General features: G+C 27.9%; 3 protein-coding genes across 6 annotated transcripts; 1 reads left to right on the top strand and 2 right to left on the bottom strand.

Moving 5' to 3' along the window:
* Positions 1–7,255: 7,255 nt before the first annotated feature.
* On the bottom strand, positions 7,256–8,698 carry LOC101488247 (large ribosomal subunit protein eL36x-like). Its single transcript, XM_004510904.4, has 3 exons — positions 8,538–8,698; positions 7,536–7,735; positions 7,256–7,431 (listed from the first exon to the last, which is right to left on the bottom strand). Exons 1-3 carry the CDS (start codon positions 8,637–8,639, stop codon positions 7,401–7,403), a joined length of 333 nt encoding a protein of 110 aa, XP_004510961.1. The 5' UTR covers positions 8,640–8,698; the 3' UTR covers positions 7,256–7,400.
* Positions 8,699–11,441: 2,743 nt separating this feature from the next.
* LOC140918841 (uncharacterized) lies at positions 11,442–12,885 on the bottom strand. The gene is made up of 2 exons (XM_073363640.1): positions 12,514–12,885; positions 11,442–11,786 (listed from the first exon to the last, which is right to left on the bottom strand). Exons 1-2 carry the CDS (start codon positions 12,883–12,885, stop codon positions 11,442–11,444), a joined length of 717 nt encoding a protein of 238 aa, XP_073219741.1.
* Positions 12,886–17,955: 5,070 nt separating this feature from the next.
* On the top strand, positions 17,956–21,293 carry LOC101488828 (ADP,ATP carrier protein 1, mitochondrial-like). Of its 4 annotated transcripts, none has more exons than XM_004510907.4 (5): positions 17,956–18,094; positions 18,502–18,535; positions 19,459–19,886; positions 19,993–20,367; positions 20,780–21,293. In XM_004510907.4, the coding sequence occupies exons 3-5, from the start codon at positions 19,464–19,466 to the stop codon at positions 21,074–21,076; spliced, it is 1,095 nt and encodes a 364-aa protein (XP_004510964.1). In that variant the 5' UTR covers positions 17,956–18,094; positions 18,502–18,535; positions 19,459–19,463; the 3' UTR covers positions 21,077–21,293. The 4 variants fall into 4 exon arrangements, with proteins under 4 accessions (XP_004510964.1, XP_004510962.1, XP_004510963.1 ...); XM_004510905.4 differs by having other exon boundaries at positions 19,454–19,886; XM_004510906.4 differs by lacking the exon at positions 17,956–18,094 and adding an exon at positions 18,137–18,259 and having other exon boundaries at positions 19,454–19,886.
* Positions 21,294–27,447: the final 6,154 nt, after the last annotated feature.

Genomic DNA, 27,447 nt, shown 5'->3' with positions numbered 1-27,447 from the left:
TTAATAAGAATTGGCGTTTTAAAAAAAATCATAGCACTATCTGAATTTTTTTTAAAAAGACCCATAATTACAAAAGATTTATGATTTAATAATATCCACGATATTTTAATTTCAATATTCAAAATTTTCAAAAAGTTGTAATTCTAAAAATATCTATAATATATCCAAAAAATAGTATCAATAGTAATTACATACAAAATACATATTCATTCCTAAATATAAGATTATTTTTACCATATCGCGGGAGTTAAAAGAAAGTGAATAATAATATTAAATTTAATAAAAATAGATATTGTTATACAAGTTTATTATTTAAGAGAAATATTTGTTGATGTTTTTGTTATAATATTTATTATTAATTGTAGGAACAAAAAATGTAAATCAATTAGAAATATGTAAATAAAAAATAATTGATACACTTAAAAATTCAAATTAAATTTTATAAAAACAGCCAAGGAAAATTCTCAAGAGGGTATTGTATTTGATCACGTGAGTAGCAATACTTAATTCATAGTTATAATGATATGTATCTAATTTGTAGATGATTGGTTGGTTGATTGTTAAAGAAGCAAAAGAATAAAAATGAGTGATTTATTGAAAAAAAAGTTATATAATTAGGGAAGATGATGGTTGGTTGATTGCTTCATTTTTTCTTTTTTCACCCAAAAAGTGGTTGACGGGCCATTTACACAAATAAATGAATTCGACGTATATTTAATTTTTTTTCACGTTTTCGGTGAATTTGTTGTTTTAAGGTAATAATGTTTTTGTTCGTCGTTTTGTTGCGACGTTTTGGTTTCTCATCTTATTGTAATGTTTATTTTGTTTAGATTGACATATCAACTTCGATCTAGTGTAAATTCAATAAATAAGCTTTGTGTCTTTAATGTTACAACTCTATGGTGGACACTTTAAGTTTGTCATATTTATAAGTCATCGTATTTGTAAGTATGTTGTCATTTTATGCTATTGCCTAAGATGTTGTGAGTTTATTTTCATATTCATCCTTTTTGGTTTTAGCGAATTTGAATTGTATTATTATTGATCAATCTAATTTCTACCAATTTAAATTCATGAATATTTTTTTTAGTAAAAAAAAATTATTCAATTATGAATTTTTTCTTTTGTAGGAAGTAAATCATTTCTTTTTATAGGCTCAAGTCTCAACACACCATAATCAGCTGTACGTGAGACTTTAATTAAAAGTAATTATATAAAAAAAAAGTCAAATAATTGTATGGTTTGACCGTTATACTTGTTTGATACTATAAAATTTATCTATAGTATGGTACATATGAATTTGATGCAATAAAAATTTAGAAAATTGGAATCCAAAACTTTTTATTTGCTCTCTGAAAACTAATTGTTAATTTCTTTTTCTTGGAAAACTTGAAACTAGTTTGCAGGGGAATAACAATTTTCAAAAATAAAATTCATAGTACGTGGAAAAAATTTGGGTGTATCTTTAGCTATTTTTTTGTATGATTATTAATTTAAAATACACTGTTTGTGGATTTAACATGAGAAAATTATAAATTTGAAATATTAATGGGTGGTTAAGTTAAGACCCTACAAAAAAATTAAGAAATACACTTAATTTTATCTTACCTATAAATATTTAAATAAATTAGTTATCTGAATATATCATTACATCTATGTGGAAAATACACAAGAAATTAACAACAGTTGGTGTGTGAAATCCATTCTAAGAATGAAATTGTTTTTCAGTTCAAACCATAATTATATAAATCTATCATCAACCCTCTCACATTTGTCTCTCCCCCAACAAAGTACATGAAAAAATTAAATTTTTGAAAAATTTTAAAAAATTCAAAATTTTGGATAAATGTAAAATTTTCGAATGCAATTTATTTAAGAGTTCAAAAAAAGTTCGAAAATATAAATAAATATAAAACTTTTGAAATGCAATTTTTCCAAAAATTTAAAAAAATTGAAACTTTGAATGAATCTGAGACTTCTGAAATGTTATTTTTTCAAATGTTTAAAAAATTTGAAACTTTGCATGAATGTGAAACTTTCAACAATTTTTCTAAAAGTTTCAAAACTAAATTGAAATTTTTGATGAATGAGCAACTTCCGAAATGTAATTTTTTTAAGTTTTAAAAAAAATCTGTAAATTTTTTTCTGAAATGCAATTTTTTTCAAAAGTTTTATTAAATTCTGAAACTTTAGATGAATGTGAAACTTACGAAATGTAATTTTTTCAGAACTTTTTTAAAAAATTCAAATTGTATGAACACAACTTTTGAAATGCAAATTTTACTAAAAATCTTTAAAAAAATTCAAAATTTTGAATTTTTTCAAAATGGTAATAATTTCAAAAGTTTTGATTATCAAATAATAAGAATAAAATAGTTTTTTTCATATACTTTAAGTGGATAGGAGATAAAAGTGAGGAGCTGGGTGGTAGATTTCTCAACAAACCAAACCCTGAGTCCTGGCCCAAGTAACCGTCTAACCCAATGGAAAACTATAGTCCAATTGTGTATATATTATATATCTATGTCTTGGGGATCACATTAGGGGGGTGTTCGAAGTAAAGTTTGAATCGATTATTGAAAAAGAATTATTCAATCCAAAAATTAACATATTAATGGTTCCATTAAGATGACAATTTTTAAAAAGATTCAATCCGATCTCAATTTTTGCCGTTTAAATTGTATTAGTTTTCGATTGGTATCATTAGAAAAAATTAAAAACCTTTTATTCTCGAAAAAAATTAAGACTAACAAATAATAGATTAATACAATATCTTTACTAATAAAAAAAATAAAAGTTAAATTACACTTTTAGTTTATTAAATTATTTTTAAATTTTATTTTGGTCCCTTAAAATTTGTTTATTTCATAGTGTTCTCCTAAGTTACGAAGTTAAACACTTTAGTCCTTCAAATTATTTTCATTCCATTTTAGTCCTTTAAATTACAAACGTTAAACATTTTGATCCTTTAAATTACAAATATTATACACTTTGATCATTTCTAATATTATCTAATATTGTAATTTAAGGGACCAAAATAGGTTTTTTTTTTCTTTTCTATAACCTATTTTTTAAAAAAATTACCAAAATATTTCTTTTTCAAAATTATATACCAAAATTATCTCTTTTCAGAGGTGGCATTGATGACAAACAACACACAATGTTGCCTACAACAATAAAAATTTGGTTGGCAAATTTATTTACACAACTGATAAAGTATCATAAATTAAAAAAATATAGATAAAGAATATCTAATTACCCTGAATTATATGAAGCGAGAAACAACTTATCCTTCTCTTTATTCTCCAAAAGTATATCAACGACATATTTTTTTCGTTAACTGGATCAAGTTTAAACATGTATAGCTTATGGGGAGATAAGATCACAAAAAAATATGAATAAAAAATGAGATGTGTAAAAATAATTTAATTTGAAATAATATATGAGAAAAAATAATGGAGAATGGTGATATCGAGCAAAAGTATGGTTCCAAACAACCCCCTCTTTGGGTGGATGAAGAAGAAAGTGTAATTGTTTTGATTGATGTCAAAGTCTAGGTCTAGTTTAGATGGCGTGAGTTGTCTTCTTACAATAATCTCAATTAGGCATGGCAACGGGGCGGGGCGGAGGCGGATTTTGTCTCCTCCACCTCCACACCTGACTAATCGGGGAAAATCCGCACACATACTCGTTTTATAGCGGGTGTGAAATTTAAACTCCATCCCCGCCTACAACGGGTTTCGGGTTTCCCCGTCCACACCCGCACCCATTTATATATATAAAATTATAAATTTAAAAATCATATCTATTATAATTAATATAATAAAATAATTATTATTAGATAATAATAAAATAAAAATTTATTTTCTATAGAGATAAGATTATAATTTTTAATATTTAAAAAAATATTAAATATATTTAATATGTATATGTATAGAAAATTTAAAAATTAATATAATATTACTTGCATGACGAGTTTGGGTGCGAGTGCGGGTGTATATCATCACCCCCAATCAAAGCGGGTTTTCCCCGCCTAAATCAAACGGGTTTGGATGGATATCTGCGGGTGTGGATTTTTTTGCCATCCCTAATCTCAATTGCTTTAGATCATGAAATAAAATAGAAAAATTATTTTTCTTAAATAATGCATAACATTAGAATTAGATTAATGCTCATAAAAAAGATGCATTGCTTATTTTAACTCATTTTAATTCTTGCGACTCAAATCAAGCTTGCATGAGCATGAATCATGTAACCCCTAAACTTAAATAATGATTTAAAGAAAGTTTTCATGAATAATGCAAAAGTGTTGAAATTAAACGCTCAATAATATTTACAAGTGAAAATAATTTCCTTAAAAACCTTTGAAACGTCTTAAATTCAAAACAATTTTTAAAAATAAGGAAAATAAAATATAGACCATAATTTAGACACTCACGTGATTCGACATTAACTCAAGGATAGATTAAAAATTGCTCAAAGATGTTTCTTAATCATGCTAATGTGCTAAACATGGATAACATTTTTGACAAACTAATCTATAATTAAATACTATGTATTCTTGCTTATCACTAATTAAAGATACCAATCATTCTTTAACTATATATCATAAGTATTTTAGTCTAAATTATTAAGTGTGAGATATCTTGACGACGTAAACATATTGATCAAGAATTGTCATTTTAGACTATAAGATGTTATCCTACTTACTATGACTTGTCAATAAACAACATATTTTAGTGAATTTGGACATAACGAAGTATGTAAGCAGTGTCCCACTTATCATGAATAACATATCATATAGTGAGGATGAACCATGTGATACTTCACTTTAAACCATACATCTAATACATATTATATTTTTTATATTGATAGCGTTTCAGCAAGTGTACTGAATCGTTGCAAGTAATAAATAAAACGATAGTACCAAGTGTCGAACTCAAGGATTGTGTTTTACTATTGAATTATATTTAATTACGAGAATTGAACAAAAAGTTTCTGATTTGATTGAAATAATAAGTAAAACTAACAACGGTAATAAAATTGATCTTTTATAATAAGAAAAATGTCAGGGATGAGTTTTATTTTGAATCCAACATTGGTGTCTAATTTGATCCTAGTTATTGAATTCCTTTATTGAGTTATTACTGAATTCTCTTTATTATTCTTGCCCTAATGTCTTAGTAACAGAACCTTTAATTCAAAAGTAACCCTTAATTCCATAGTGAATTTAAGATTAAAATCAAGTCTTACCGTACAAGAATTCTATTGTTAAACTATTGTCTTTGCAACTAATTTAATTGGTTTCATGATCTGCATCTATCCCTATACTACAAATTCATGAATTTTTCATCTCAACCATTCGTAAAGTCCACTTCCTTTTCAAAATACAAATTGTAAAATATTTTAATGTTGATCAAGCAAGAAAATGCATTAAGCATAGAGATGAGAAAAATAATTCAATAAACTCATTCATATAACTAGAAATCAAATCAGAAAAATAAGGGTTTCGTCTTGTTACACTCATCCCTAACAAATAGGATTTAGTTACTCATGACAGAGATAGAAAAGATAGAGATTAGAGAAGGATTACAAGAAAGATTCATGAATGATTCTTGATAAAACTGCTCCAATGGTGTTAGAAACGGTCGTCTTTGAGTTTCTCTGCTATGGCACAAGTCTCCCAACTTCTCAATAGTCAAAAAGATACATAGAAAGTAAAAAAAAATGCATTTTAATGAATGATGTCATGTGTCACGCGCTCCAGGTGCATATGTTGTGCTTCAAGCGCGCCTCGGCAAATTCAAAAGGGGGAAAATGCGCCCCAGGCGCCGCTGTTGCGTTTCAGGCGCACAGCTTCTTCTGTTTGACGTTTTCTGCATTTTCCTTTTACTCCAATTGGACATGTACAACTCCAGATATGGCTGAAATACTCTACACAGGTCATGTTGATTTCTCACCAAAATTCAGCACTGCACTAAAACAAAGAAACAACGCAAAACTACGAAAAATCTCTACTTAATCAAGAAAATAAGAACATAAATATTTCATTAAATCAAAGAACTAAAATCAACAAAATATATCAAATAACTCTTCAAATTAAATATAGATAAGACTAAAAATAATGAAAAATATGCATATGATGAAGAGTCGTCATATATAACATACTAGTAATTAAACTACTTATATTCGTGCAATCAAACACATGTTCGTATGATAGAGATCACAAGAAGAAAAATTAGAAAAATTAGAAAAATTATATATATCATCCAAACACATGTTGCATTTATATATATCATCCAAAAAAATTAGAAAAATTGAAGAAGAAAAAAAACGTGCAAAAAAATCTCTTCAGATTTAAGCTTTCACTCATTTTTAGTTGAAGCAACTCTACCAATTCTTCTTTTATAATGATATTTGAGAATCATTGAATTTAAGTTTTCACTCCTAGAGAAATAATAATAAATAGTTTTTGATTCATTCATTTACTACGATTTAAACATCTTAAAAAGGAAAAAGAATAAATTAAAGATTTTTGAAAGAAGATATAAAATCAAGAAAAAACCAAAAAAATTATATTATATATAAATTGAGATGATACAGTTGTAATGATGACAGTGGTAATTTTTTTAATAAAAAATTGAATTGTTAGTCTTACTATGTAGATTGAGTTGTTAGTTTAATAAAATCTAATGGGTTAATGTTTACCCATTCAATTTCAGGCGACATTTTAGTGATTTACTCAAAATTATTCAAATTACACCAACACATAATACATAAATACAATTAAAAACACCAAAATTTAGCAAAAACAACAATATTCACCTATTTTGTAAAAACAACAACAAATTTTAGGAAAATTAACTTTTAATGAACTCTAATTAATTAATTTGGAGAAGAAAAACTTATTTCAAAGAAACAACAACAAAATTAAGAAATATTGAATTCTAGTGAACCCTAGATTGATTTGGGGAAAAGAATGATTTGGGGAACAAGAAGTAAAGTGGGAAATGCTTTCAACAACTTAATATTACATATATGTTACAACCAGCATTAATCTATTTTCTCAATTTCTCTTAAACATTAAATAAGAAAACATATATCCAGTTAATTTAACCCCTCCTAATTACTTTTCAATCCTAACTAAAACCATCCCGTATCAATCATCAAAGTTTGTCATTCATACACAAGATATTTTTATGATAACTTGATCATCTTAATCTGTTGATATCAAGTAATAATACAGAAACACACGTGCAATATAATAAGTTTTCTTGAAATTTTGATTTTAACTATGTCTCAGTTATGTCTCAGTTAAATGTAGTACATTTCTAACCATAAACACTTGAACAAAATTTAACCACAGAAAAGTTAATATAGCACGTCCATCAAAACAATACTTATTTCTTCTTGTCTCCTGCTCCACCAGCCCTGCACAAAATTAAAAGATAACATAAGATATTTTCATAAAGTAACAATATATTTAATTTATAATAAAACACTTGTTATATAAACACAAGCAATGAAGTTCAAACCTCATCTTTCGGAGAACGTTAGACATTTCCTCACGCTTCTTCTTTGCGCGTTTATGAGTTCCAAGTTTTCTCTTGGCAACTTTCAGTGCCCTCTTATCCTTTCCGACCTTCAGCAACTCAGTTATACGCTTTTCGTAAGGTGCAAAGCCAGCAACCTCACGGATGAGGTTCCTTACAAAGTGTACTCTCTTGCTTGTTTTCTGTTGAGTGGAAAACATTAAAGATAAGCAAGCACAGAATATCGAAACAAAAATCACTCTCATAGACCCTTTCAACAATTTCCTTCTTCTCTGTATTTTGTCTTTCATTCAGTATCATTTAAGACATTTCAAGCACAGATTTATACTCAAATCAACAAACTTCAAGTTAATTTTTGTTCTGGCCATATATTATAGTACTACAGTCGCACTATAATAACAAAACAAATAATTTATCTTTTAAATATGAAAATGCCAAGTAACAGAAACAATTGATATGAACCATAAAAAGCTGCTTTATTATCATATAGTAGCAACTCAAATATACTCATTGAGGATTCATTTCACATCATCTTTGTGACAATTAGCTCTGTTTTTTCAACATATTATTAAAATCAGACTAAAAATTATAACAGAAAGTTGTCATTACAAAAATCAAAAGCACTGAAAATACAGACTACAAAATCAAAGTTCTTGTAAACCACTGCCTGCCTTCTATAGAACTCAACTCAAATCACATTATCAAATATTTTCACACTGCTTGAGCATTTTTTACAAATGTACTCAATCTCTAACAACAAATCCAACAAACTTAAAAACCTAAATCCCAAAGAATTTAATTAGTATGCAGTGTAATAGTTAAACCAATCAACAACAAAAGTTGAATTATTAAAAATACTAGTCTTTAATTAAAACTATTTTAAAAATCACATATTCTATTGGTTGTGATATGTAAAAAGGTTAACACTAACACTGCATCAAAATTAAACAAAACGAAATTAAAAATCTAAAATTGAAATCTTACCCCTTTACGATCTGAGGGTCGTGGAGCCAACTCCTTCTTGGTAACAACATGACCTTTGTTCAATCCAACAAAAAGACCTGTACTTGGCTGCTTTGGAGCCATTTTCCTGAACAAAAGAAAATACAATAATTCCTAATTCAAAAACCAAACAACCAATTTCAACTATTGGAACAGAAATCAAAGAGCAATATGAAAAACAAACGAATAAATTACAACATTGATGGATCAATGGGAAAAGGGGATAAAAAAAAATTAAGAGATTCAGTTACCTGCAGTAGCATCAATTAGGTTTCGGTATTTTCAGCTTCTCCTTTTATAGTTCACAAAAAAAACACCAAAATCCATTTTTGGGTCGGGTTATGGATCCTGGGTCGGACTATGGATCCGGATAATTATTGGACCAGAACAAATTAAACCTGAGTGCTAGCCCAAGCCCAAGTAACCGTCTGGCCCAATGGGACTATAGTCCGATTGATGAATTCAACATAGAGTTTTGTACCATGCACCCCCCAAATTTACCTGCCACCCCCCCAGTATTTTTTAAAGACTATTATACCCCTCTGTAAAACAGTATAACATCATAAAAAAATTACCATTCTGATTTCACACCCCACCACTTTCGAAAATTTTGAAAAAAAATGTTGGATTCGAAAGTTTAAAAGTTTCAAAATGAATTTTAGTAAGTTACTTGAAACTTTTGTTATTTTAAAACCTTCGAAATGCAATTTCTTTCAAAAAAATACAAATTTTCGAAAATTTGGATAAACACCAAATTTTCGAAATGGACATTATTCGAATATTTGCTTGCATTTGAAAGTTTCGAAATACACTAATGCTTCGAACATTTGGCCTTTCACGAAACTTTCGAAATGTATATTCGAATTTTACAAAATTTCGAAATGAAATTTGGTCTTCGAAAGTTTGGATTTTCACAAAAGTTTCGAATGTTTTATTCTAATGTTTAAGATTTTCGAAAATCAGATTTCGAACTTTTACAATAAGTCAAAGTTTCGAAATGTTTTTTAATTTTTTTTTAAATTTAATATTTATGTTAGAAATTATTTTTAATTTTTTTTTAAATTCAATATTTAGAATATTATTTTTAATTAAATTTGTTACTAATTTTGAAATTAGATATGAGTAGAGTTGATGTTTCTGCTTCAAAAAATGTTATAGATTCTACAGAAAAATTCACCACTAATCAGGTATTATTATTACTACTGATGATTCATCACCCAGATGTGTACCATTAAGTGTCGGTGAATGATGGAAAATTAGTGTTCGTTGTGGGATACACAATCATGAATTACTTGATAATGTAACCGGTCATTCTTATTTGGGGCATTTAAACGAAGAAGAGATGAAATTTGTCAATGATATGACAAAGTATAAGCTTGCACCCAGATTCATTCTAAATGCTTTGAAAGTGAGAAATGAAACCAATGTCACTATTCCCAGTCAAATATATAAAGCAAGGAGTACTTATCGATCATCATTGAGAGGTCTGTACACAGAAATGCAGCATCTGTTGAAGTTAATACAACAAGAAATTATGTGCATTGGACAAAAAGACGGGAAAATTATGATATTTTGAGAGATATTTTTTGGACACATCCTGATTGTATAAAGTTGTTAAACACATTTCATTTTGTTTTGATATGTGATAGCACATGCAAAACAAACATATATCGGTTACCATTACTTGAAATAGTCGGTGTCACATCTACTAGTTTGACATTTTCAGTTGGGTTTGCTTATTTGGAAAAAGAGCGACAAGATAACTTCATATGGGCATTTGAAAAGGTACGAATGTTGTTCAAATCTGAGTCTTTGATTTCTAAAGTTATTGTGACTGATAGAGATCTTGCCATGATGAATGCGATTAGTGTTGTGTTTCCTACTTCAATACATTTGCTATGTCGTTTTCATATTGAAAAAAATGTTGGGGCAAAATGCAAACAATATGTCAAAAATGATAGACAAGAAGAAGTAATGGATTTATGAAAAAAGATTGTCTATTCGACTAGTGTGGAAGAGTACGATCATCATTTGCAACAATTTGAGCTATTGTGTGCCGATATTATTCTTTTTGTTGATTATGTGAAAGATTCATGGTTAACACCTTACAAATAAAGGTTTGTCAATGTTTGGACCAATAGAGTGATGCATTTGGGGAACACAACATCTAACAGGTATTTTTAAAATATGAATTGTGTTGTTTTAGCAAACATGATTTACTAGTTTATGTGATTTGTTTTAATTTGTGTTATTTAATTTATTTGTAGAGTTGAGTCTGCTCGTTGGAGATTGAAAAACATGCTTCAAACTAGTTTTGGTGATTTGTGTAAAAGTTGGGATGCAGTGAATATGATGTTGAAGAACCAAATATGTATCATTCAATCTTCTTTTCAGAAAACCATCAAGGATGTTGAGCACGGGTATAATTCACAATTTTTTCAAAATCTACATCACTGTGTATCAAGAAAAGGTATGAAATTAATTGATAACCAGTTGGAAAGGGTGAAGATTGTAGGCACTAACAAAACAGAATGTGGTTGTTCAATTAGAACAACTCATGGATTACCATGTGCTTGTGAGTTGGCTAAGTTGCAGATAAATGGTAATGCTATCCCTTTAGATAGCATTCATGATTTTTGGAAACAGTTAAGCATTGCACATGAATTAGAGGATGAAGAATCTTTATCAGATTATGACTTTTCTGAAGAGTTGGAAGCAATGAAAGCGTACATGAAGACACACGATATTATAAGTCAAAGGATATTCAAGGCAAAGGTGCGTGAAGTTGTATTTCCACATACCACATCAATACTTGCACCACCAGAGAAAGTGAGAACCAAAGGAGCTGGTAAAAAGAAAAAAGAATTTGATACTCCTCGTGATCCTTCATATTGGGAGTATGTTGATGCCTCTATCTCTTGCAGCATTATTTGTGTTCATATTCACATGTGCATCAAAAAATTTACCATGGGGTGATATGTGAAGGAGAGTCGCGACGTCGTCTAAAGTAATAGTCATATCTCCAAATGGCAAATGAAATGAGCTAGTCTCCCTGTGCCATCTTTCAATAAATGCGGAGATTAGACCAGCATCAGCCATAGTGAGGTAGGCCGAAAACAGAGGTAGCAGCCCAGATTCCCGAATCCAATGCTCTACAGGATGTGGCACAGGAACTTCGGAAAACTTCTTCAACTTCAATCCATGAGTAATGACTTTTAACGGTCCACGATCCTGCGAGTAATTACAAAGTAATTAATTAATTAAATAATCTTAAACAAATAATTGAATCAACTTAAACAAATAATTGAATAAATAAATTTAAATAAACAATTAATTAAATAAATAATTCAATAAATATATTTAAATAAACAATTAATTAAATCAACTTAAACAAATAATTGAATAAATAAATTTAAATAAACAATTAATTAAATAAATAATTCAATAAATATATTTAAATAAACAATTAATTAAATCAACTTAAACAACTAATTGAATAAATAAATTTAAACAAACAACAAATTAAATAAACTTAATTAAATAACCTTAAACAAATATTTGAATAAAATAAATTTAAATCAACTTAAACAAATATTTGAATAAATAAATTTAAATAAATTTAACTAAACAATTAATTATATATAAATTTAACTAAACAATTAATTATATATAAATTTAACTAAACAATTAATTATATATAAATTTAACTAAACAATTAATTATATATAAATTTAACTAAACAATTAATTATATATAAATTTAACTAAACAATTAATTATATATAAATTTAACTAAACAATTAATTATATATAAATTTAACTAAACAATTAATTAAATAAACTTAATTTAATATTTAAATATATAAATTTAAATAAACAATTAAATATATAATTGAATAAATATATTTCAATAAACACTTGAATTAAATAGACTTAAAATGCCTCAAATTGAAATATACCTCTCCTTCCCATAGCCGCCGAGCCACGTGGTGCTCATACTGTGTCAACACATGTCTCAACATAGGTCCTCCGGGGAATCCAGCATCATCACCATGTTCCATCTGAGGCTCAGGGACATCCTCCTCCAACTGAGGCTCAGGGACATCTTCCTCCATCTGAGGCTCAGGGACATCCTCCTCCATCTGAGGCTCACGGACAACCTCATCCATCTGAGGCTCAGGGACATCATCATGGGTGTCTTGTCTTCGACGATGCTGCCTAATTTGACGATTTGTTTCGTTTCGTCGTCTATTTGATGTCGTTGGTGGAATTCTCTCTGCACCATCACCACCTATAATGTTGCGAATAATTTGGCCGAACGCACCTCTCATCCTAGGCACTGCAAAATATAAATATATAAATATTAAAAAAATTATAAACAATACAAAAATAATGTAACAATATATAAATAATGTTTCCCAAGACAATATGTAAACAATATATAAACAATATATAAATAATGTTTCCCATTTAGTTTCAAAAAAATTATAAACAATATATAAATAATGTTTCGAAACTTTGAAGGAATTCAAAAATTTCGAAATGCATTTCGAAAATTTTCCAAGACGTTCGAAACTTTCCCTCAACTTCGAAAATTTGCCAAGCCTTTCGAAACTTTCACTGCCTTGCATTTCGAAACTTTCTACATTCAAGAAACTTTCGAAAGTTTCTTGTTTCAAAGCTTTCAAAAAATTCGAGGAAGCAGCGTTTCGAACATTTCAGATTCAAGTAAACATTCGAAAGTTTTTGTTTTGAATCTTCAAAACTTTCGAGGGATGCATTTCGAAAGTTTCGAAAATATGCAAAGTTTCGAAAATATGCAAAGTTTCGAAAATGAACTTACTTTTGCGTTTCGAATCTTTCAGATATTCGAGGGATGGGTTGGATCAAAATCGGATATTTGAAATTTTCGAATGAGTTGGTGAAAAATGTAAGTAAATTTTTTTTTGGGTTTTTATAGATGAGATGGAAGGTAAAATAGTCTTTTAATCATGACTGGGGGGTGGCAGGTAAAATTGGGGGGTGACTGGTACAAAACCCTTCAACATATGACAACCCACGTTTATTAGTGTAAGACTAATTTATTATAACTAATAAATAAAAATCATATATATATGGATCACATTAGGGTTAGGGTGTTAGTGGTGCAGTTTCAATTGAATAAAAAATATTATTCAATTCAAAAACTAATATATTTGTGGTTTGATTTGGATGAGATTTTAAAAAAAACTTAATTCGATTTAAATTTATGTAGTTTAAATTGTATCGATTGATACCATTAGAAAAAAAATTAAACTTTTTATTCTGAAAAAATTAAGACTAATAATAATAGATTAATGCAATATCTCATATTAATAAAAAAATAAAGGTTAAATTACATTATTGGTCCTTTAAATATTTTTAGATTTTATTTTGATCCCTTAAATTTTGTTTATTTCATGGTATTCCCTTAAGTTATAAAGTTAAACACTTTGGTACCTCAAATTATTTTCGTTCTATTTTAGTCTTTTAAATTATAAATGTTAAATATTTTAGTAATTTAAATTACAAATATTATACACTTTGATTATTTCTAATATTATCTAAAATTGTAAGTTAAGGAATCAAAATATTTAATTTTTGTAATTTAAAAGATAAAAAAAATTCAATAAAAAAAAACAAAGACCAACATATTTTTAGTTTATAGATTAAGGGACTAGAATAGAACAAAAATAATTTATGGAATAAAATGTCTAATATTTATAACTCAATAGAATGAAATGAACAAACAAAATTTAAAGAATCAAAGTAAAACTTAAAAATATATATTTTTTAAATTGTAACTTCTTATATTATTTGATTCGATTTTGAAAAAAGATTCTGATCAAATTCGAATAATTTTCACAAAATAATATTAAAATTAATTTAATAATATTTAATTTTGTGCGATTTTAAATTTATTAAATTGTTTTAGAATTTTTATTTGAAATGTTTTGATGTAAACGAATACCCATAAATCATGAAAGGTTATTTACCATGATAGATAATTTGTTATTTTAAAAACTTCAAAAATAACTATAAAATATTATTAAAACTTGAGCAAAATATTATACTTAGTACTTTCATATAAAAGATTCGTTAAATAACCTTTCATATATCACGGTAAATAACCTTTCATATCTTTCTGAAATATTAATAAAATACAATTATAACTTTAAATTTTATTCAACACATAGTATGGTATAATACAATTATATCTTTCTGAAATGTTTTTTTTACCAGAACCTTACTGCTATGTTCGGTGCATCTTCTAGTTAACAAATTATATATATGAAGCTTAGAAAAATAAATGTGAAAGATGTAAATAAATGTTTTCTCAAGTAATATTTTTTTCCATATTTCATAAACAATTTCTCATTTTACGTATAAGGACAAATAGTTGTCTAGTTTATAATTTATTATAATTTATATACTAAATTATAATGATTGTGTTATGTTTTATATACACGTGTATTTAGAAGATATTTAAAAAATACTAATAAATACACATTTTTCTTTTACTAATTAATTCATGAAAGACCATTTTTAATTAATTTATTAATAAAATTTATTTGTTCCATATATGATTTATATAATAAATTAAAATTAATGTATGTATTATAGTTTTTCTCAAGTTTCTATCAAAGGATATTTAAGACATATATTATTAAAGAAATACACATTTTATTTTCAACTAATTGATTTCCTAAAGAAGATATTTTAATTAATTAACTAATAAAAGATATTTATCTCATATGTCAATTTTATTATTTCATTTTCGATATAAAGTATTAAACAATTATTGTATTATCCTTACCTCATTCAAAAGATATTTACCTCTAATGTCTCATATATCTACTTTATTATTCTCATTTTCGATATAAATCATTAAACAATTATTATATTATTCTTACCTCATTCAAAAGATACATTCAAAATAAAATTGTTTAAATTTTCAAAAGTTTTGAACACTTCGAAATAGAAATTTTCTAAATTTTCGAAAATTTCGAGCAATCTCAAACTTTTGAAATAGAGAAAATTTCAAAACTTTCCATATTTGAAAACTTTAAAGATTTAGAAACTTTCTAAACTTTCCAGATTTAGAAATTTTCGAAATGTAATCCTTATTTAGAAAATTTAAAACTTCTGAAACTATCAATTTTAAAACTTATTATATATGGTTAAAAAAGTAAAATTGTCTTTTCACGTTGATTGTCAGTAGTAGGTTTAAGTATGGGTGCAATGGTAGAATACTTTTATATCTAAAAAAACACTTCTAATCCAATATACATTATTCTTTTAACATTTTGACACATAAATGATAATCTATTAACTAAATTTTCAATGACAAATATTTCTCGCGCATATAGTTTATACATTAAATTATAATTAAAGTAATATAATTTTTTCAAGTATTTTTATGTGGAAAATTTTCAAGATACACATTTCTTTTTAAAATACATATTTTTAAATTAGCTAATTGATTCATGGACTATTTATGAACAAATTGATTCACAAATGACTCTTTTTTACTATATGTTTATCAATTTCCTACCTAGACATTTGAAATCGAAAGGTCAAATAAATGATATTGACTACTTTAGTGTGGCCACACATATATCCATCAACTTTGTTTGCCAAATCTCTTCACTTCCATAGTCATTAGATAATGAGATTCATTTGTCCTTTATTTTTGCTTTCCAAACATTATTAGCTGCGTTGTGCTCAGTTGATTATTTTTTTAACAAACTGTGAATTTTGCCTTCCACACATCTTGGTCCATTTCCAATTAATCAAACATAGTTCCTTAGCATCATGAACCCATATAAAGAAGTTGCATTTATATATATCATCTAAAGATAGAGAAATTGAAGATAGGGTATGGAAAATATTCCCTTTCAAAGGTATTTTTAGGATAAGTAATTCTAACAACAACTTTTCTTTTACAAGACATTTAAGAATCACTTAGTTCAAGCTTTCACCCCTAGAGAAAGAATAATAAGTGATTTTTTATTTTTTTTTTGTTTTAAACATTTTGAGCACCATGAAAAAAAAAGAATAAATTGTATAAATGAAGATTCTTGAAAGAAAAATGTATGAAATCAAGGAAGAAGACCAAAAATGAATTATATTATATATAGATAGATATATTATCGTTGAATGATGACAATGTTGTAGTTTTTTTTTTAAAAAAAATTGAGTTTCAATTTCATTTTTAAAATCGAACAAATTAGACTCTCATATTTTCAAAATTATGCAAATTAATTGTGACGATGAGTTGACTAAATGTTAGGCTCATCAGGTAAACCATTAGCGTGCACATCAACCTTATTAACGGAACAAACTAACATATATACTATATTGCCCAATGTCTTTTAAATATCATGTATTATTTGCTTATTTTTAAAATATAGGGGTTAATGCTTGACCCCTACAATTTCAGATGACATTTTAGTGATTTAGTCAAAATACAAATTACACCAACACATAATACTTCAATAAAATTAAAAACACCAAAATTTCTTCCATTTCACGAGCCAAAAAGCCCATTTTTTGAAACAAATTTCGAAATTTACAAGTTTGTGAAGAAGAAGAAGAACTAAATTTATTCACCATGTTCACCTATTTTGCAGTAACAACAAGAAATTTTGGGAAAAATCTACTTTTAATAAACACCAATTGATTAATTTCGGGAAGAAGAAATGTAGTGGCGAAAACTCTCAAAGGTTATTTCGTAGAAACAATAAGAAATTTTGAAAATTATTGAGTTTCAGTTAACTTTAAGTTTATTTGGGGAAGAAGTAAAGTGAGAAACACATTCAACAACATAATATTACCTATATGCTGCTACATCACCAAGGTTAACAATGTTAACCAAATGGAATGAAAATAAGTGAAGTGACCAATTTAATCGGTTTTAAAGTTGAGCGACCAAACTTAACTTTTAAAATAAGTTAAAGGACATAAATAATTTTTAAGTCTAATTATAATTGACCATACAACCCACATATATGTTAAATATTTTTATTGATATTTAAATAATAAAGTTAATATTTATCATTCATATTTAAATGATTGTATTTCACATGTTTTTTTTTTCAACTCAAATAACTCATTTCAAATTTGAATAACCAAACCCTCTCTTGCTTTATTTTTTCACTTTTGTTCTCTCACTTCCATCGACATAAATAATAGTTAAAAAAATAATATATATTTAATTATTAGTACAATAAAAATTATTGTAAAACTTCAATATTTCAATAATTTCAAAATATATTTAAAAAATATATTAATGAATTAATTTTTGGATTAATTTTACGCGATTCCGTGGCAGATTCTGATTGGGAGAAGTAGCACTAAGCCCAATGGGTCAGTTTGTGAGTTTAAAATCCCACGCCCCCTCATTCAATTTGACTCTCTCTCTCAACCCCTAACAAACTGCGGCATTTGCATCTGCATTTGCCGTTGTGAAATTCTCCAACAAACTCGCCCAACCACCAACACTCCGTTTCTTATTCCTAGGTGAATTATTATTTATATAACCTACTTCCTTTTCTTTTCTCTTGTTCTTGTATTTTCTCCTTTACACACTACTACGCTTTTTTTCTTTTCTTTTTCCCTTTTTCTTCTTGTTATTCTTGTTTTCGACTTTGATCTTCATACTCTTCAATTGTATTCGCTTGATCTGTAAGCTAAATCTCTCACTCTTATTGTTTGGTGTTGTGAAAAGTTCTTTTCTTTTTCACTCTTCTATGGATCTTTTAAAGATTCGATTACTTGATGTTTTTTATGTGATTTTTTTTAATATATATTAGATCCTTTGTATATCATTCTCATTTGTTTCGATTTCGTTTTTGAGATCAGATCAGAACCTGTAAATAATAATAGTTGGAAAAAATTAATTTTTTTCGTTGTTTTGTTTTCTGCAGGTTCTGTTTGCTGTTGAAATTGTGTTATTAACAGGTAAACATTAATTTATTATTTGTGATCTATATTATATTGTTCAGTGTTCATTTGTTCAATGAGTAGAATAATGCATGAAGGTCTTGTTATGATTAATTCGTTCGCTTTTGGATTGAATTCTGTCTGAGTTAAGAGTACTTCTGACACATAATCTTTTCATATGCAAGATATTTGATTTTTGATTTGATCATTTAGGAGATTGGACATGATTTGTTTTATTAGGTCTTGGAAAAATGAATTTTGTTATTGCATATTCCAATTCACTCAATTGGAGTTAGAACTTGTCAATGATGACATGATTTGAGTTTTATGTTTTTCAGTTTATATATGTTGTTTGTCTTGCTAAGCCCAAATGCTTGTCTCTGATGATGTTAGGTTTGTGTCAATGTTGTCAATCACAGATCACAGAAAATAGTTGTTTGTTCAAATTTCGCTATGCAATAAAAATTTGTACTAAATAGTGTACTAAATTGTGATTTGTTTATATTCCTCTACACTATAGTGCTGCTATTTAACAACACTGGTTTGTGTTTATTGTTGATGAACTAAATAGTTGGATCCTTACATTACAGTGAAGGACTGTTTTCAGTGTTGTCAAATGCTGCTACAGCACTATAGCATAGTGGAATTTTAAGAAACTACTATTGTTTTGTGATACATGATTTTGTAAAAATTGTTATCAAATAGAGGCTATAACAATGCTTTAACATTGTAGCTTAGCTGAATCTGAACGGATTGTTTTTTTTTCTGAGATCTGCAATTGACAAACTGATTGTTTTGCCGAATATATAAACCAGTAAACATCCACTTATCTTACTTGTTCAGATATTAACCATGTTTTTCTGTCTGTTCTATTAGGATCACATTCCTTAATTTATATGAACCTTATTTAACATTGTGTAACTTGAATTTTTTGAGGACAGTCACCATGGTTGATCAGGTTCAGCGCCCTAGAATCATCGAGAATATTGCTCGCCAGACTGGTCTTTCAATGTACCAAAGGAGGTCATTTGAGAATTACTCCAACCCTGCATTCCAGTATCCTATGATGCCAGCATGTAGAGCTACAACGGCTTCCCCTATCTTTGTTGCAGCTCCCGCCGAGAAAGGAAACTTTGTTGTTGACTTTCTCATGGGTGGAGTTTCAGCTGCTGTGTCTAAAACTGCTGCTGCTCCAATTGAACGAATTAAGCTTTTGATCCAGAACCAAGATGAGATGATTAAAGCCGGTAGACTTTCTGAGCCCTACAAGGGAATCGGTGACTGTTTTAAGCGAACAATGGCTGATGAAGGTGTTGTTGCCCTATGGAGAGGTAACACCGCAAATGTCATCCGTTATTTCCCGACTCAGGTTAGTTCTATTATTTCTCCATTATTTTTATACTATCCATTTGGCCTTCACAACTGTTTTGGTTTGTTTTATATGATGCTAAATTTGCAATTTCGAATTCTATTAGGCTTTGAACTTTGCATTCAAGGACTACTTCAAGAGGCTCTTCAATTTCAAGAAGGACAAGGATGGTTACTGGAAATGGTTTGCTGGTAACTTGGCCTCAGGAGGTGCTGCTGGTGCATCATCCCTTTTCTTTGTCTACTCTCTTGACTATGCTCGTACTCGTCTGGCAAATGATGCAAAGGCTGCCAAGAAAGGTGCAGGAGGAAGACAATTCAATGGTCTCATTGATGTCTACAAGAAGACATTGGCATCTGATGGTATTGCCGGCCTTTACCGTGGTTTCAACATTTCTTGTGTTGGAATCATTGTGTATCGCGGTCTCTACTTTGGAATGTACGATTCCTTGAAGCCAGTTCTCCTAACCGGATCTTTGCAGGTTTGCATCCTTATCTTTACCTTGTATTATGTTTTTTGGACTAAATTCTTTTAGGTGACTGACTAACTTAAGTGTGTTAATATGTATTACTGTTCACATTAATATTGGTCATTGTTGTCAATCGCGGATTACAGAAAATAGTGGTTTGTTCAAATTCTGCTATGCTACAGTGTTATAACACGACTTTAGCTGCTATTTGACAACACTTTGTACTAAATAGCTCATGGCAGAAAATAACACTTTGTTCATATTCTGCTATGCTATAGCAGCTATTTGACAATACTGATGTTGATCTTATTATTTTAACCGAAATTAGGCAAAGAGAAGTTGTTTCTGATTTTTCAATAAAGGCTTTGTGTTCAATCATTTGCTGATAGCTATTTCCATTTGTTTCGTCTCTTGATCATTGCAGGATAGTTTCTTTGCTAGCTTCGGACTTGGATGGCTCATCACCAATGGTGCAGGTCTAGCATCTTACCCGATCGACACTGTTAGAAGAAGAATGATGATGACATCTGGCGAAGCAGTCAAGTACAAGAGCTCCATGGATGCATTCTCACAAATTCTCAAGAACGAGGGTGCCAAGTCCTTGTTTAAGGGAGCTGGTGCTAACATCCTCCGTGCTGTTGCCGGTGCTGGTGTGCTCGCTGGTTACGACAAGTTGCAGGTGATCATGCTCGGAAAGAAGTACGGATCCGGTGGCGCTTAATTTTATTCGCATTTTTATTTTAGATGGTGATGAAAAAACCTTTTAGTTTTGAGAATTAACCAAGTATTGCGGAAAATTTTGTTGAATAATTAGTACTCAATGATCCCATGCCCTTTTCTTTGGATCAGAAGATTTGATATTTCTATTTGTAGGATGATTTCTTTTGAGTGGCAGGCAAAGCATCTGTCATATTGAATTCCATTTTGTTTGATTTGAATTTGTGAGAGATACTCTATTTATTGTTTAGTAGTTACTCTTACTAAAGATGCATATGCACCTTTTGATTTTCATGTGTTGGAATAAAATATCTTGCTACCTAATTGATCATTGTTATTTGGGTACATAGTTTGTGCTACACTATTTTTACAGGCAAGCGCTTAGTGATTAATTTATTGGGGTTGAAAGTTTATTAGTAGCAAATATTGAACTATGAACTTTGAATAAGTGTGAACCCGCTTAAAGCCACCTGCCATACCTAAAAACCTGATTTGACCCATCCGTTTGCACGCCTTTGTCCACAACAGTTTGAAGAATTCAATCACCCAAGTTTGATATTTAAACTATTATTGTTAAAAGATTATAATGGGATATGTTAATTGAATATAAATTATTCACTCTTACATTGATTTTATATTGATGTTATCACCGTATAAATTATTCACTCTTAAGTTTAATATTGAAAAGTTGATAATATGATTTATCTATTATTTCGTCAACGAAAAATTATTACATGTAAGCTGACATGCCACATAAACCCCACATCACTTAAAAAATTTATTTTACATGTTTAATTTATTTATTTCACGTCAACTCTTGAGTTGTCACCTATATATTTAAATAATTTTCACTAAAAGATGATTGACTATGTTTTTTTTGAATGTTCGTAAAAAATATTCACATTGGTTAGGATAAAACCTACATTTCAAATACAATACATATACATAGGTAATGACTCGCAAAAATGAATCAGTTAGCGCACTTTGATATCTACCTACACAACATAATATATGTGATTTTTATTTATATTAATATATTAAAATATATGTACATATTTATATAATGCAAATACAACACAATAATATTAGCAAAAATTGAATTTTATCATAATAATATTTAGATTACCGATCTAAATATTCAAACAATATCACAACATGAACAGATCAAACTCCTTTTACTTTTTTGCGGTTTGAGAAAATAGTATATAACTAAGAAATATGTAAAATTAACAATTAATTTTCTAAACTATGTAAATTATTTTAAAAAATTTATTTTATTGTTTTATGCAAATAAATTTGTTTTTAATCTAACAATGTCCAAATCTTTGAATTCTTTTCAATTCTTTGATCATTATGACGATGAAATAAAGTAACATGATAAATTGTGTTAAAAATTGTGATATTATAACTAAAACTTACTAATGTCGTAAGAAAGGAAACTTATACAATGTAGGTGAGTTTAGTAAATATGAATTTCGCTCAAATTTATAAGGTACTGAGTTTCTTTGATAAGTGATATGTAAGTATCTCTATCAATATTTTTTAAATTTAGAAGTCTGACTTTACTTTGATGAGTCTCAAAATCTAATTCATTTAAACTTTAATACCATCACAAAAAATTATAATTAATTAATATGATAATATCATTTTTATATAAATTTTGAAGGATACTGGACTTGCAAGTTAATGAGTTTATATTTGGATTTTTATAATAGACTAAAATACATTTTTCTCGATTTAGTCATTTAAGTTACATTTTGTTTGCAACTTTAACCTTTTAAGTTATAATCTGTTTACAAAAATGTCCCTTTCTGTTAGTTCTACTAAATAAATTTTATGTGATTGTTATAATGCTAACGAGTGCATAGCGGTGTTGATGTGTCAAAAATAAAAAATTTAATTAGTATTTTTTAAAAAAAAAAATTGAAAAAATTCTTAGAATTCTTCCAACCTAAAAAAATGAAACTCATTGCAATCATTTGAGTTTGACTCATCTCCCACATTGATTCTTTATGTTTTTTAGTTTTCGCAAACTGATACTTTAAGTTACATGTTGTTTGAATGGTTAACCCTTCTTTCTCTTCATCATCTTCCATTGTAAACCTATTGTTCTAAGATGAGATTCATATTCAGATTTCAGGATATTTTAGGTTATAGCTTCAAGTTTGCTTTGTTTTTTGAATTGGGATTTTTTGGGCTATTTTAAAGTTTATGATGAAGATGATGAAGATTTTAATTTGTGTTGTTGGAAGAACATGTAGCTTGGAACCCTAAATCCCTTTCAATTGTGATTGGATATCGATTAGGATGGATGAATAAATTCTTCTTCAAAACCATCAAAACAAAATCAACAACTAGTTTGTGCAACCCATAAAAATTCTTCTTGAAATAAACAAAAAAAGTTCTTGAAATCTGAATGACATTTACAACGAGAAAAAATCATCCCTGAAACCCATGCAAACAAAAACAAACTACAACTAATTTGTGAAGAAAAAAAAAACACCTTGAAAAATATTCAAAATGGACTGAGCACTTATTTATTTACAGTGAATTAATAGTAAATTTTTCTTTTTTTGCAACAACTTAGTTTTTAATTCTTGTTGGAATTGTAGATTTCATGTCTTGACTTTTCTCCAAAAAATGATCGACGTTTTGGGTTTTTATATTGGAATTACAAATTTTGCATTTTAGATTTTTTAAAGAAGATGATGAAGACGAAGAAGATAAAGATTTGATCTAAGCAAAAATTGATTTAAAGTTAGAGAACTATAAATGTATTTTTCTAAAACTTAAATAACCAATATGAGAATTGTTTATTTTTATAATTTATCATATCAGCCTCATAACTGACACATGTAGTTTTTTTTAAAGCAATTACTAAAAAATGTCTATTTTTGCAAATGGACAATACAATACAGTCTAACATTGCAAATAAGATGTCACTTAAAAGTTCAAATAGAAGAAAAAAATTTAAAAGATCTAAGCGGGATATGAACTAAAATTAAAAGATTAAAAAGTATATTTTAACCTTTATAATATATCTCATTTAAAATGTTGTGAATGTTTATAGCTTTCGGTAATTAAATACTTTAGTTTAATATTTTCACCATTCACAATTAAAAAACATTGAAAATATTTTTTAATTATATTAAAATTATATTATATTTTGTGATTCATTAGTGTATTTCAATTCAAGTACGTTTAAGAGATGCATGTATTAATTTATGATTGTTACCCACCAAAAATAGATACAAGAAGGGGCAAAGGATAGAGGTAGCATGGGGTTGGCTACCCTGTTTTTTTTAATAACTTAGTGTATTGTTATATTTAGTTACTTTAAATTAGTTAGTTTGTAAAAAATTAGTAAAAAAAAGACACTTAAGAAATTATTACTTGATCGATAAATTTATATGTATAATTTTGAGTTTAAATGTGTTGGAGGAAAAAATAAGAGTTAATTATGTTTTTGGTCTTTATAAAACAAAAAATATAGCAAACTGAAATTCAATATAAATTTTTGATAGAAATTAAAATAAAACTGTAAATTGTTCACTTGATGAACTAAGAGCATCAAATAAATTTTAAGAAGGAATTTTTTAGTTCAAATTCAAAAAGTTACAATAACCATTGATTTATTAGCATTTGCTAAGAAAAAGGAAAAGTTGTGAATTTTATAACATCGAAAATATATTTAACCTCCTCTAAAAAAAACACTTAACCTACAAATACTACTACATATAAAATATCTGTTTTAAAATTGACTATTTCCATATAAGTTTAATTTATAAACATTGACAATGTATAAAAATTAAATTCTTCTCTTTCATGTATTTATAATTTTGTTACGATAACAGATCTGTATATTTTTACAATTAAAAATTTAGAATCGTACAATCAAGATTGAACGACTTATATTTAAATTTAATATTTTAAATAATAAAAATAAAATTTATATATTTAATAATGTTTAATTTCGATCGAATGATAATTATTTGAGCGTGTGAATTTGCAAAAAATTCAATTTCTTCAATGTGACTATACTAAGAAGTCAATAAATTGCCTCTATTTATGATTTAATATTATAGTTTATGTTAGTTGGGGGACCTAATTGAAGTTTGCAGATTTTAAGTTAACAATTGGGATTGTAGATAGATATTAGATAACACTAAAAGAATTCATTCATAAAGACTTTGAAAGCTGAAACATACATGTGTCAATTTACATATCGTGGCTTTTTTTTTGTTCTATCATAAAAAAGTACCAAATTACCATTTACTATTAATTATATAACAAAGTACCACCTTTTTTAATTTTCAACATTGACAAGTGAGAAATTGTTTTCTCTTCCTCCAACTTCTCAAGTTTTTTTTTTCTTTTTTAAAAGAATGAAGAGAAATCGGTCCCCCACATACCGATTTCTCAATGTAATTTTTTTTTAATTATAAAATTTATTTTATTATTGATAATAATTACATACCTACTGAGAAAGTGGTTAGTTATAATTTATAAATGTGAAATAATGCAACACATTATTTTTTGTTAACATCTTTCATAATAATAAATATACATTTTATTAATCAACAATTATTAATTTAATTAAATTAAATACAATGTTAATTTTTTTTATAATAATTATCTAATTAAATTTTACTTTTTACAATCATTAAATTTTTTTAAATAAAATGGAGTTCATAAAAATAATAAAATTTTATAATTAAACATACAAATACAAAATTAACTAACTTTATTACAATGAATTAATTTCCATTGGAATTTTTTCAGTAGGATAAGGGCATTTATTCTTGCTATGCCCCTCATTCTGATACAAACCACATCTCTTGGGGTGTGAATTTTTCTCCCGCAAACGACTTTTTGGATCTCTTCTCATGGTTGAATTGTAGCACAATTCTATTCTGTTGTATTTTGGCCAATATGATTGAAGAGGAATTGCTGGGAACTCTTCCTTGTAAACGTGAAAGATACATTGCAATGTATACTTGGAAGACACACACATCATGTAGTCACAATGAATAAACGAACAAGCGGCGACAACATGTGAACATGAATAACATAATGTTTGAAATTCACCACAATCACACCATCGTTTGTTGAGGTCTACCTTGAATGTCCCTACAGGACGATCACTTGGTGGACGAACCAACTCCTTAACTGTAAAAATACTATGAACTCTATTGTGAATAACAACTTCATGGGAATTTAATATTGTTCGTTCCTTGTTAAGATTTTGAATGATTTTATTTGAGTAAATCAAACCTGATGCCATCATTGCTTGGCCTATGTCCCTCTTTCTTCAAATTTTGCAGTCACTCTGTAGTATGTTACTTGCACCAAAGAACTGATTGGAAGATTGTGTGTCCTCTTTAATACATTGTTCATGCACTCAAAAATATTAATTAGTTGTCATGTGTTCCCAACGTCTACTTTCATCATATACGTCTTATGTAGAATGTGATGCCTGATTGAGTCATGGCGTATCCTAAAGGAATAAAAGTTGATGTTGTTCTAGATAATTTGAAAACAAAAATATGTGTAATATATATATATATATATATATATATATATAATACTAACTCAGGTTGGTTACTGATATGATCTTGTTAGTCATAGTTCACTTTAAAGATCGTTCTAGGTCGGAAACTTACAAATTTGAGTGAAAATCGCGTATGGCTGGTGAATGCGATAAACGGCGCTGCGAAACTCCGATTCGGCCGATTCCAAAACGAGGTGAAAGTTGATGTTCTGAAACGCAAGTTAGGCTTTTGAAACACCGAAAAACAATATATAGAACTCGAGATATGAACACAAGTTACTGATCACGAAAATTGGAAGAATTGGAGTATTAGGGTTTGATGTAAAGGAAACTCAATATTATTATTCAGCAACGAAACAAAGAACAAAATGACGCCACAATCTAGGGATTGATAAGCCAAAAAAAGAACGTCACAAGGATTAACAGCCTTGATAAGTTCAAGATGAATTCTTTCAAGAACTCTAGAGAGCAAAGCCTCACAAAAATAATAATCAAAATCTGCCCCTCCATGAGGTTACAAATGCTTATTTATACTAAGTCTATCTCTAAACCTAAATGGGTCATAAGTGACACCATTCTCTAGGCCCATATTAGTCTTACATCTTATTTTTTTCTTTCTAAAATAAACTTAATGTAAGTAAGAAAAGTATCTTCACTTACACATAACAAAAACTAAATCAATAATAAAACTATTACAATTCCAAATCAAAGCAAACTAAGAATTAATACAAACCAAATTAAAATATATAAAGTTTATCCTAATTTACTAAAATATGAATCATCTTCATGCTCTTGAGATCCTTATCAGTTACAAACCCTAATTG

Source organism: Cicer arietinum, chromosome 7, assembly GCF_000331145.2.
Source record: "Cicer arietinum cultivar CDC Frontier isolate Library 1 chromosome 7, Cicar.CDCFrontier_v2.0, whole genome shotgun sequence".
In the NCBI taxonomy this organism is placed as follows: Eukaryota; Viridiplantae; Streptophyta; class Magnoliopsida; order Fabales; family Fabaceae; genus Cicer; species Cicer arietinum.
This window is presented reverse-complemented; position numbering and strand designations above follow the sequence as displayed.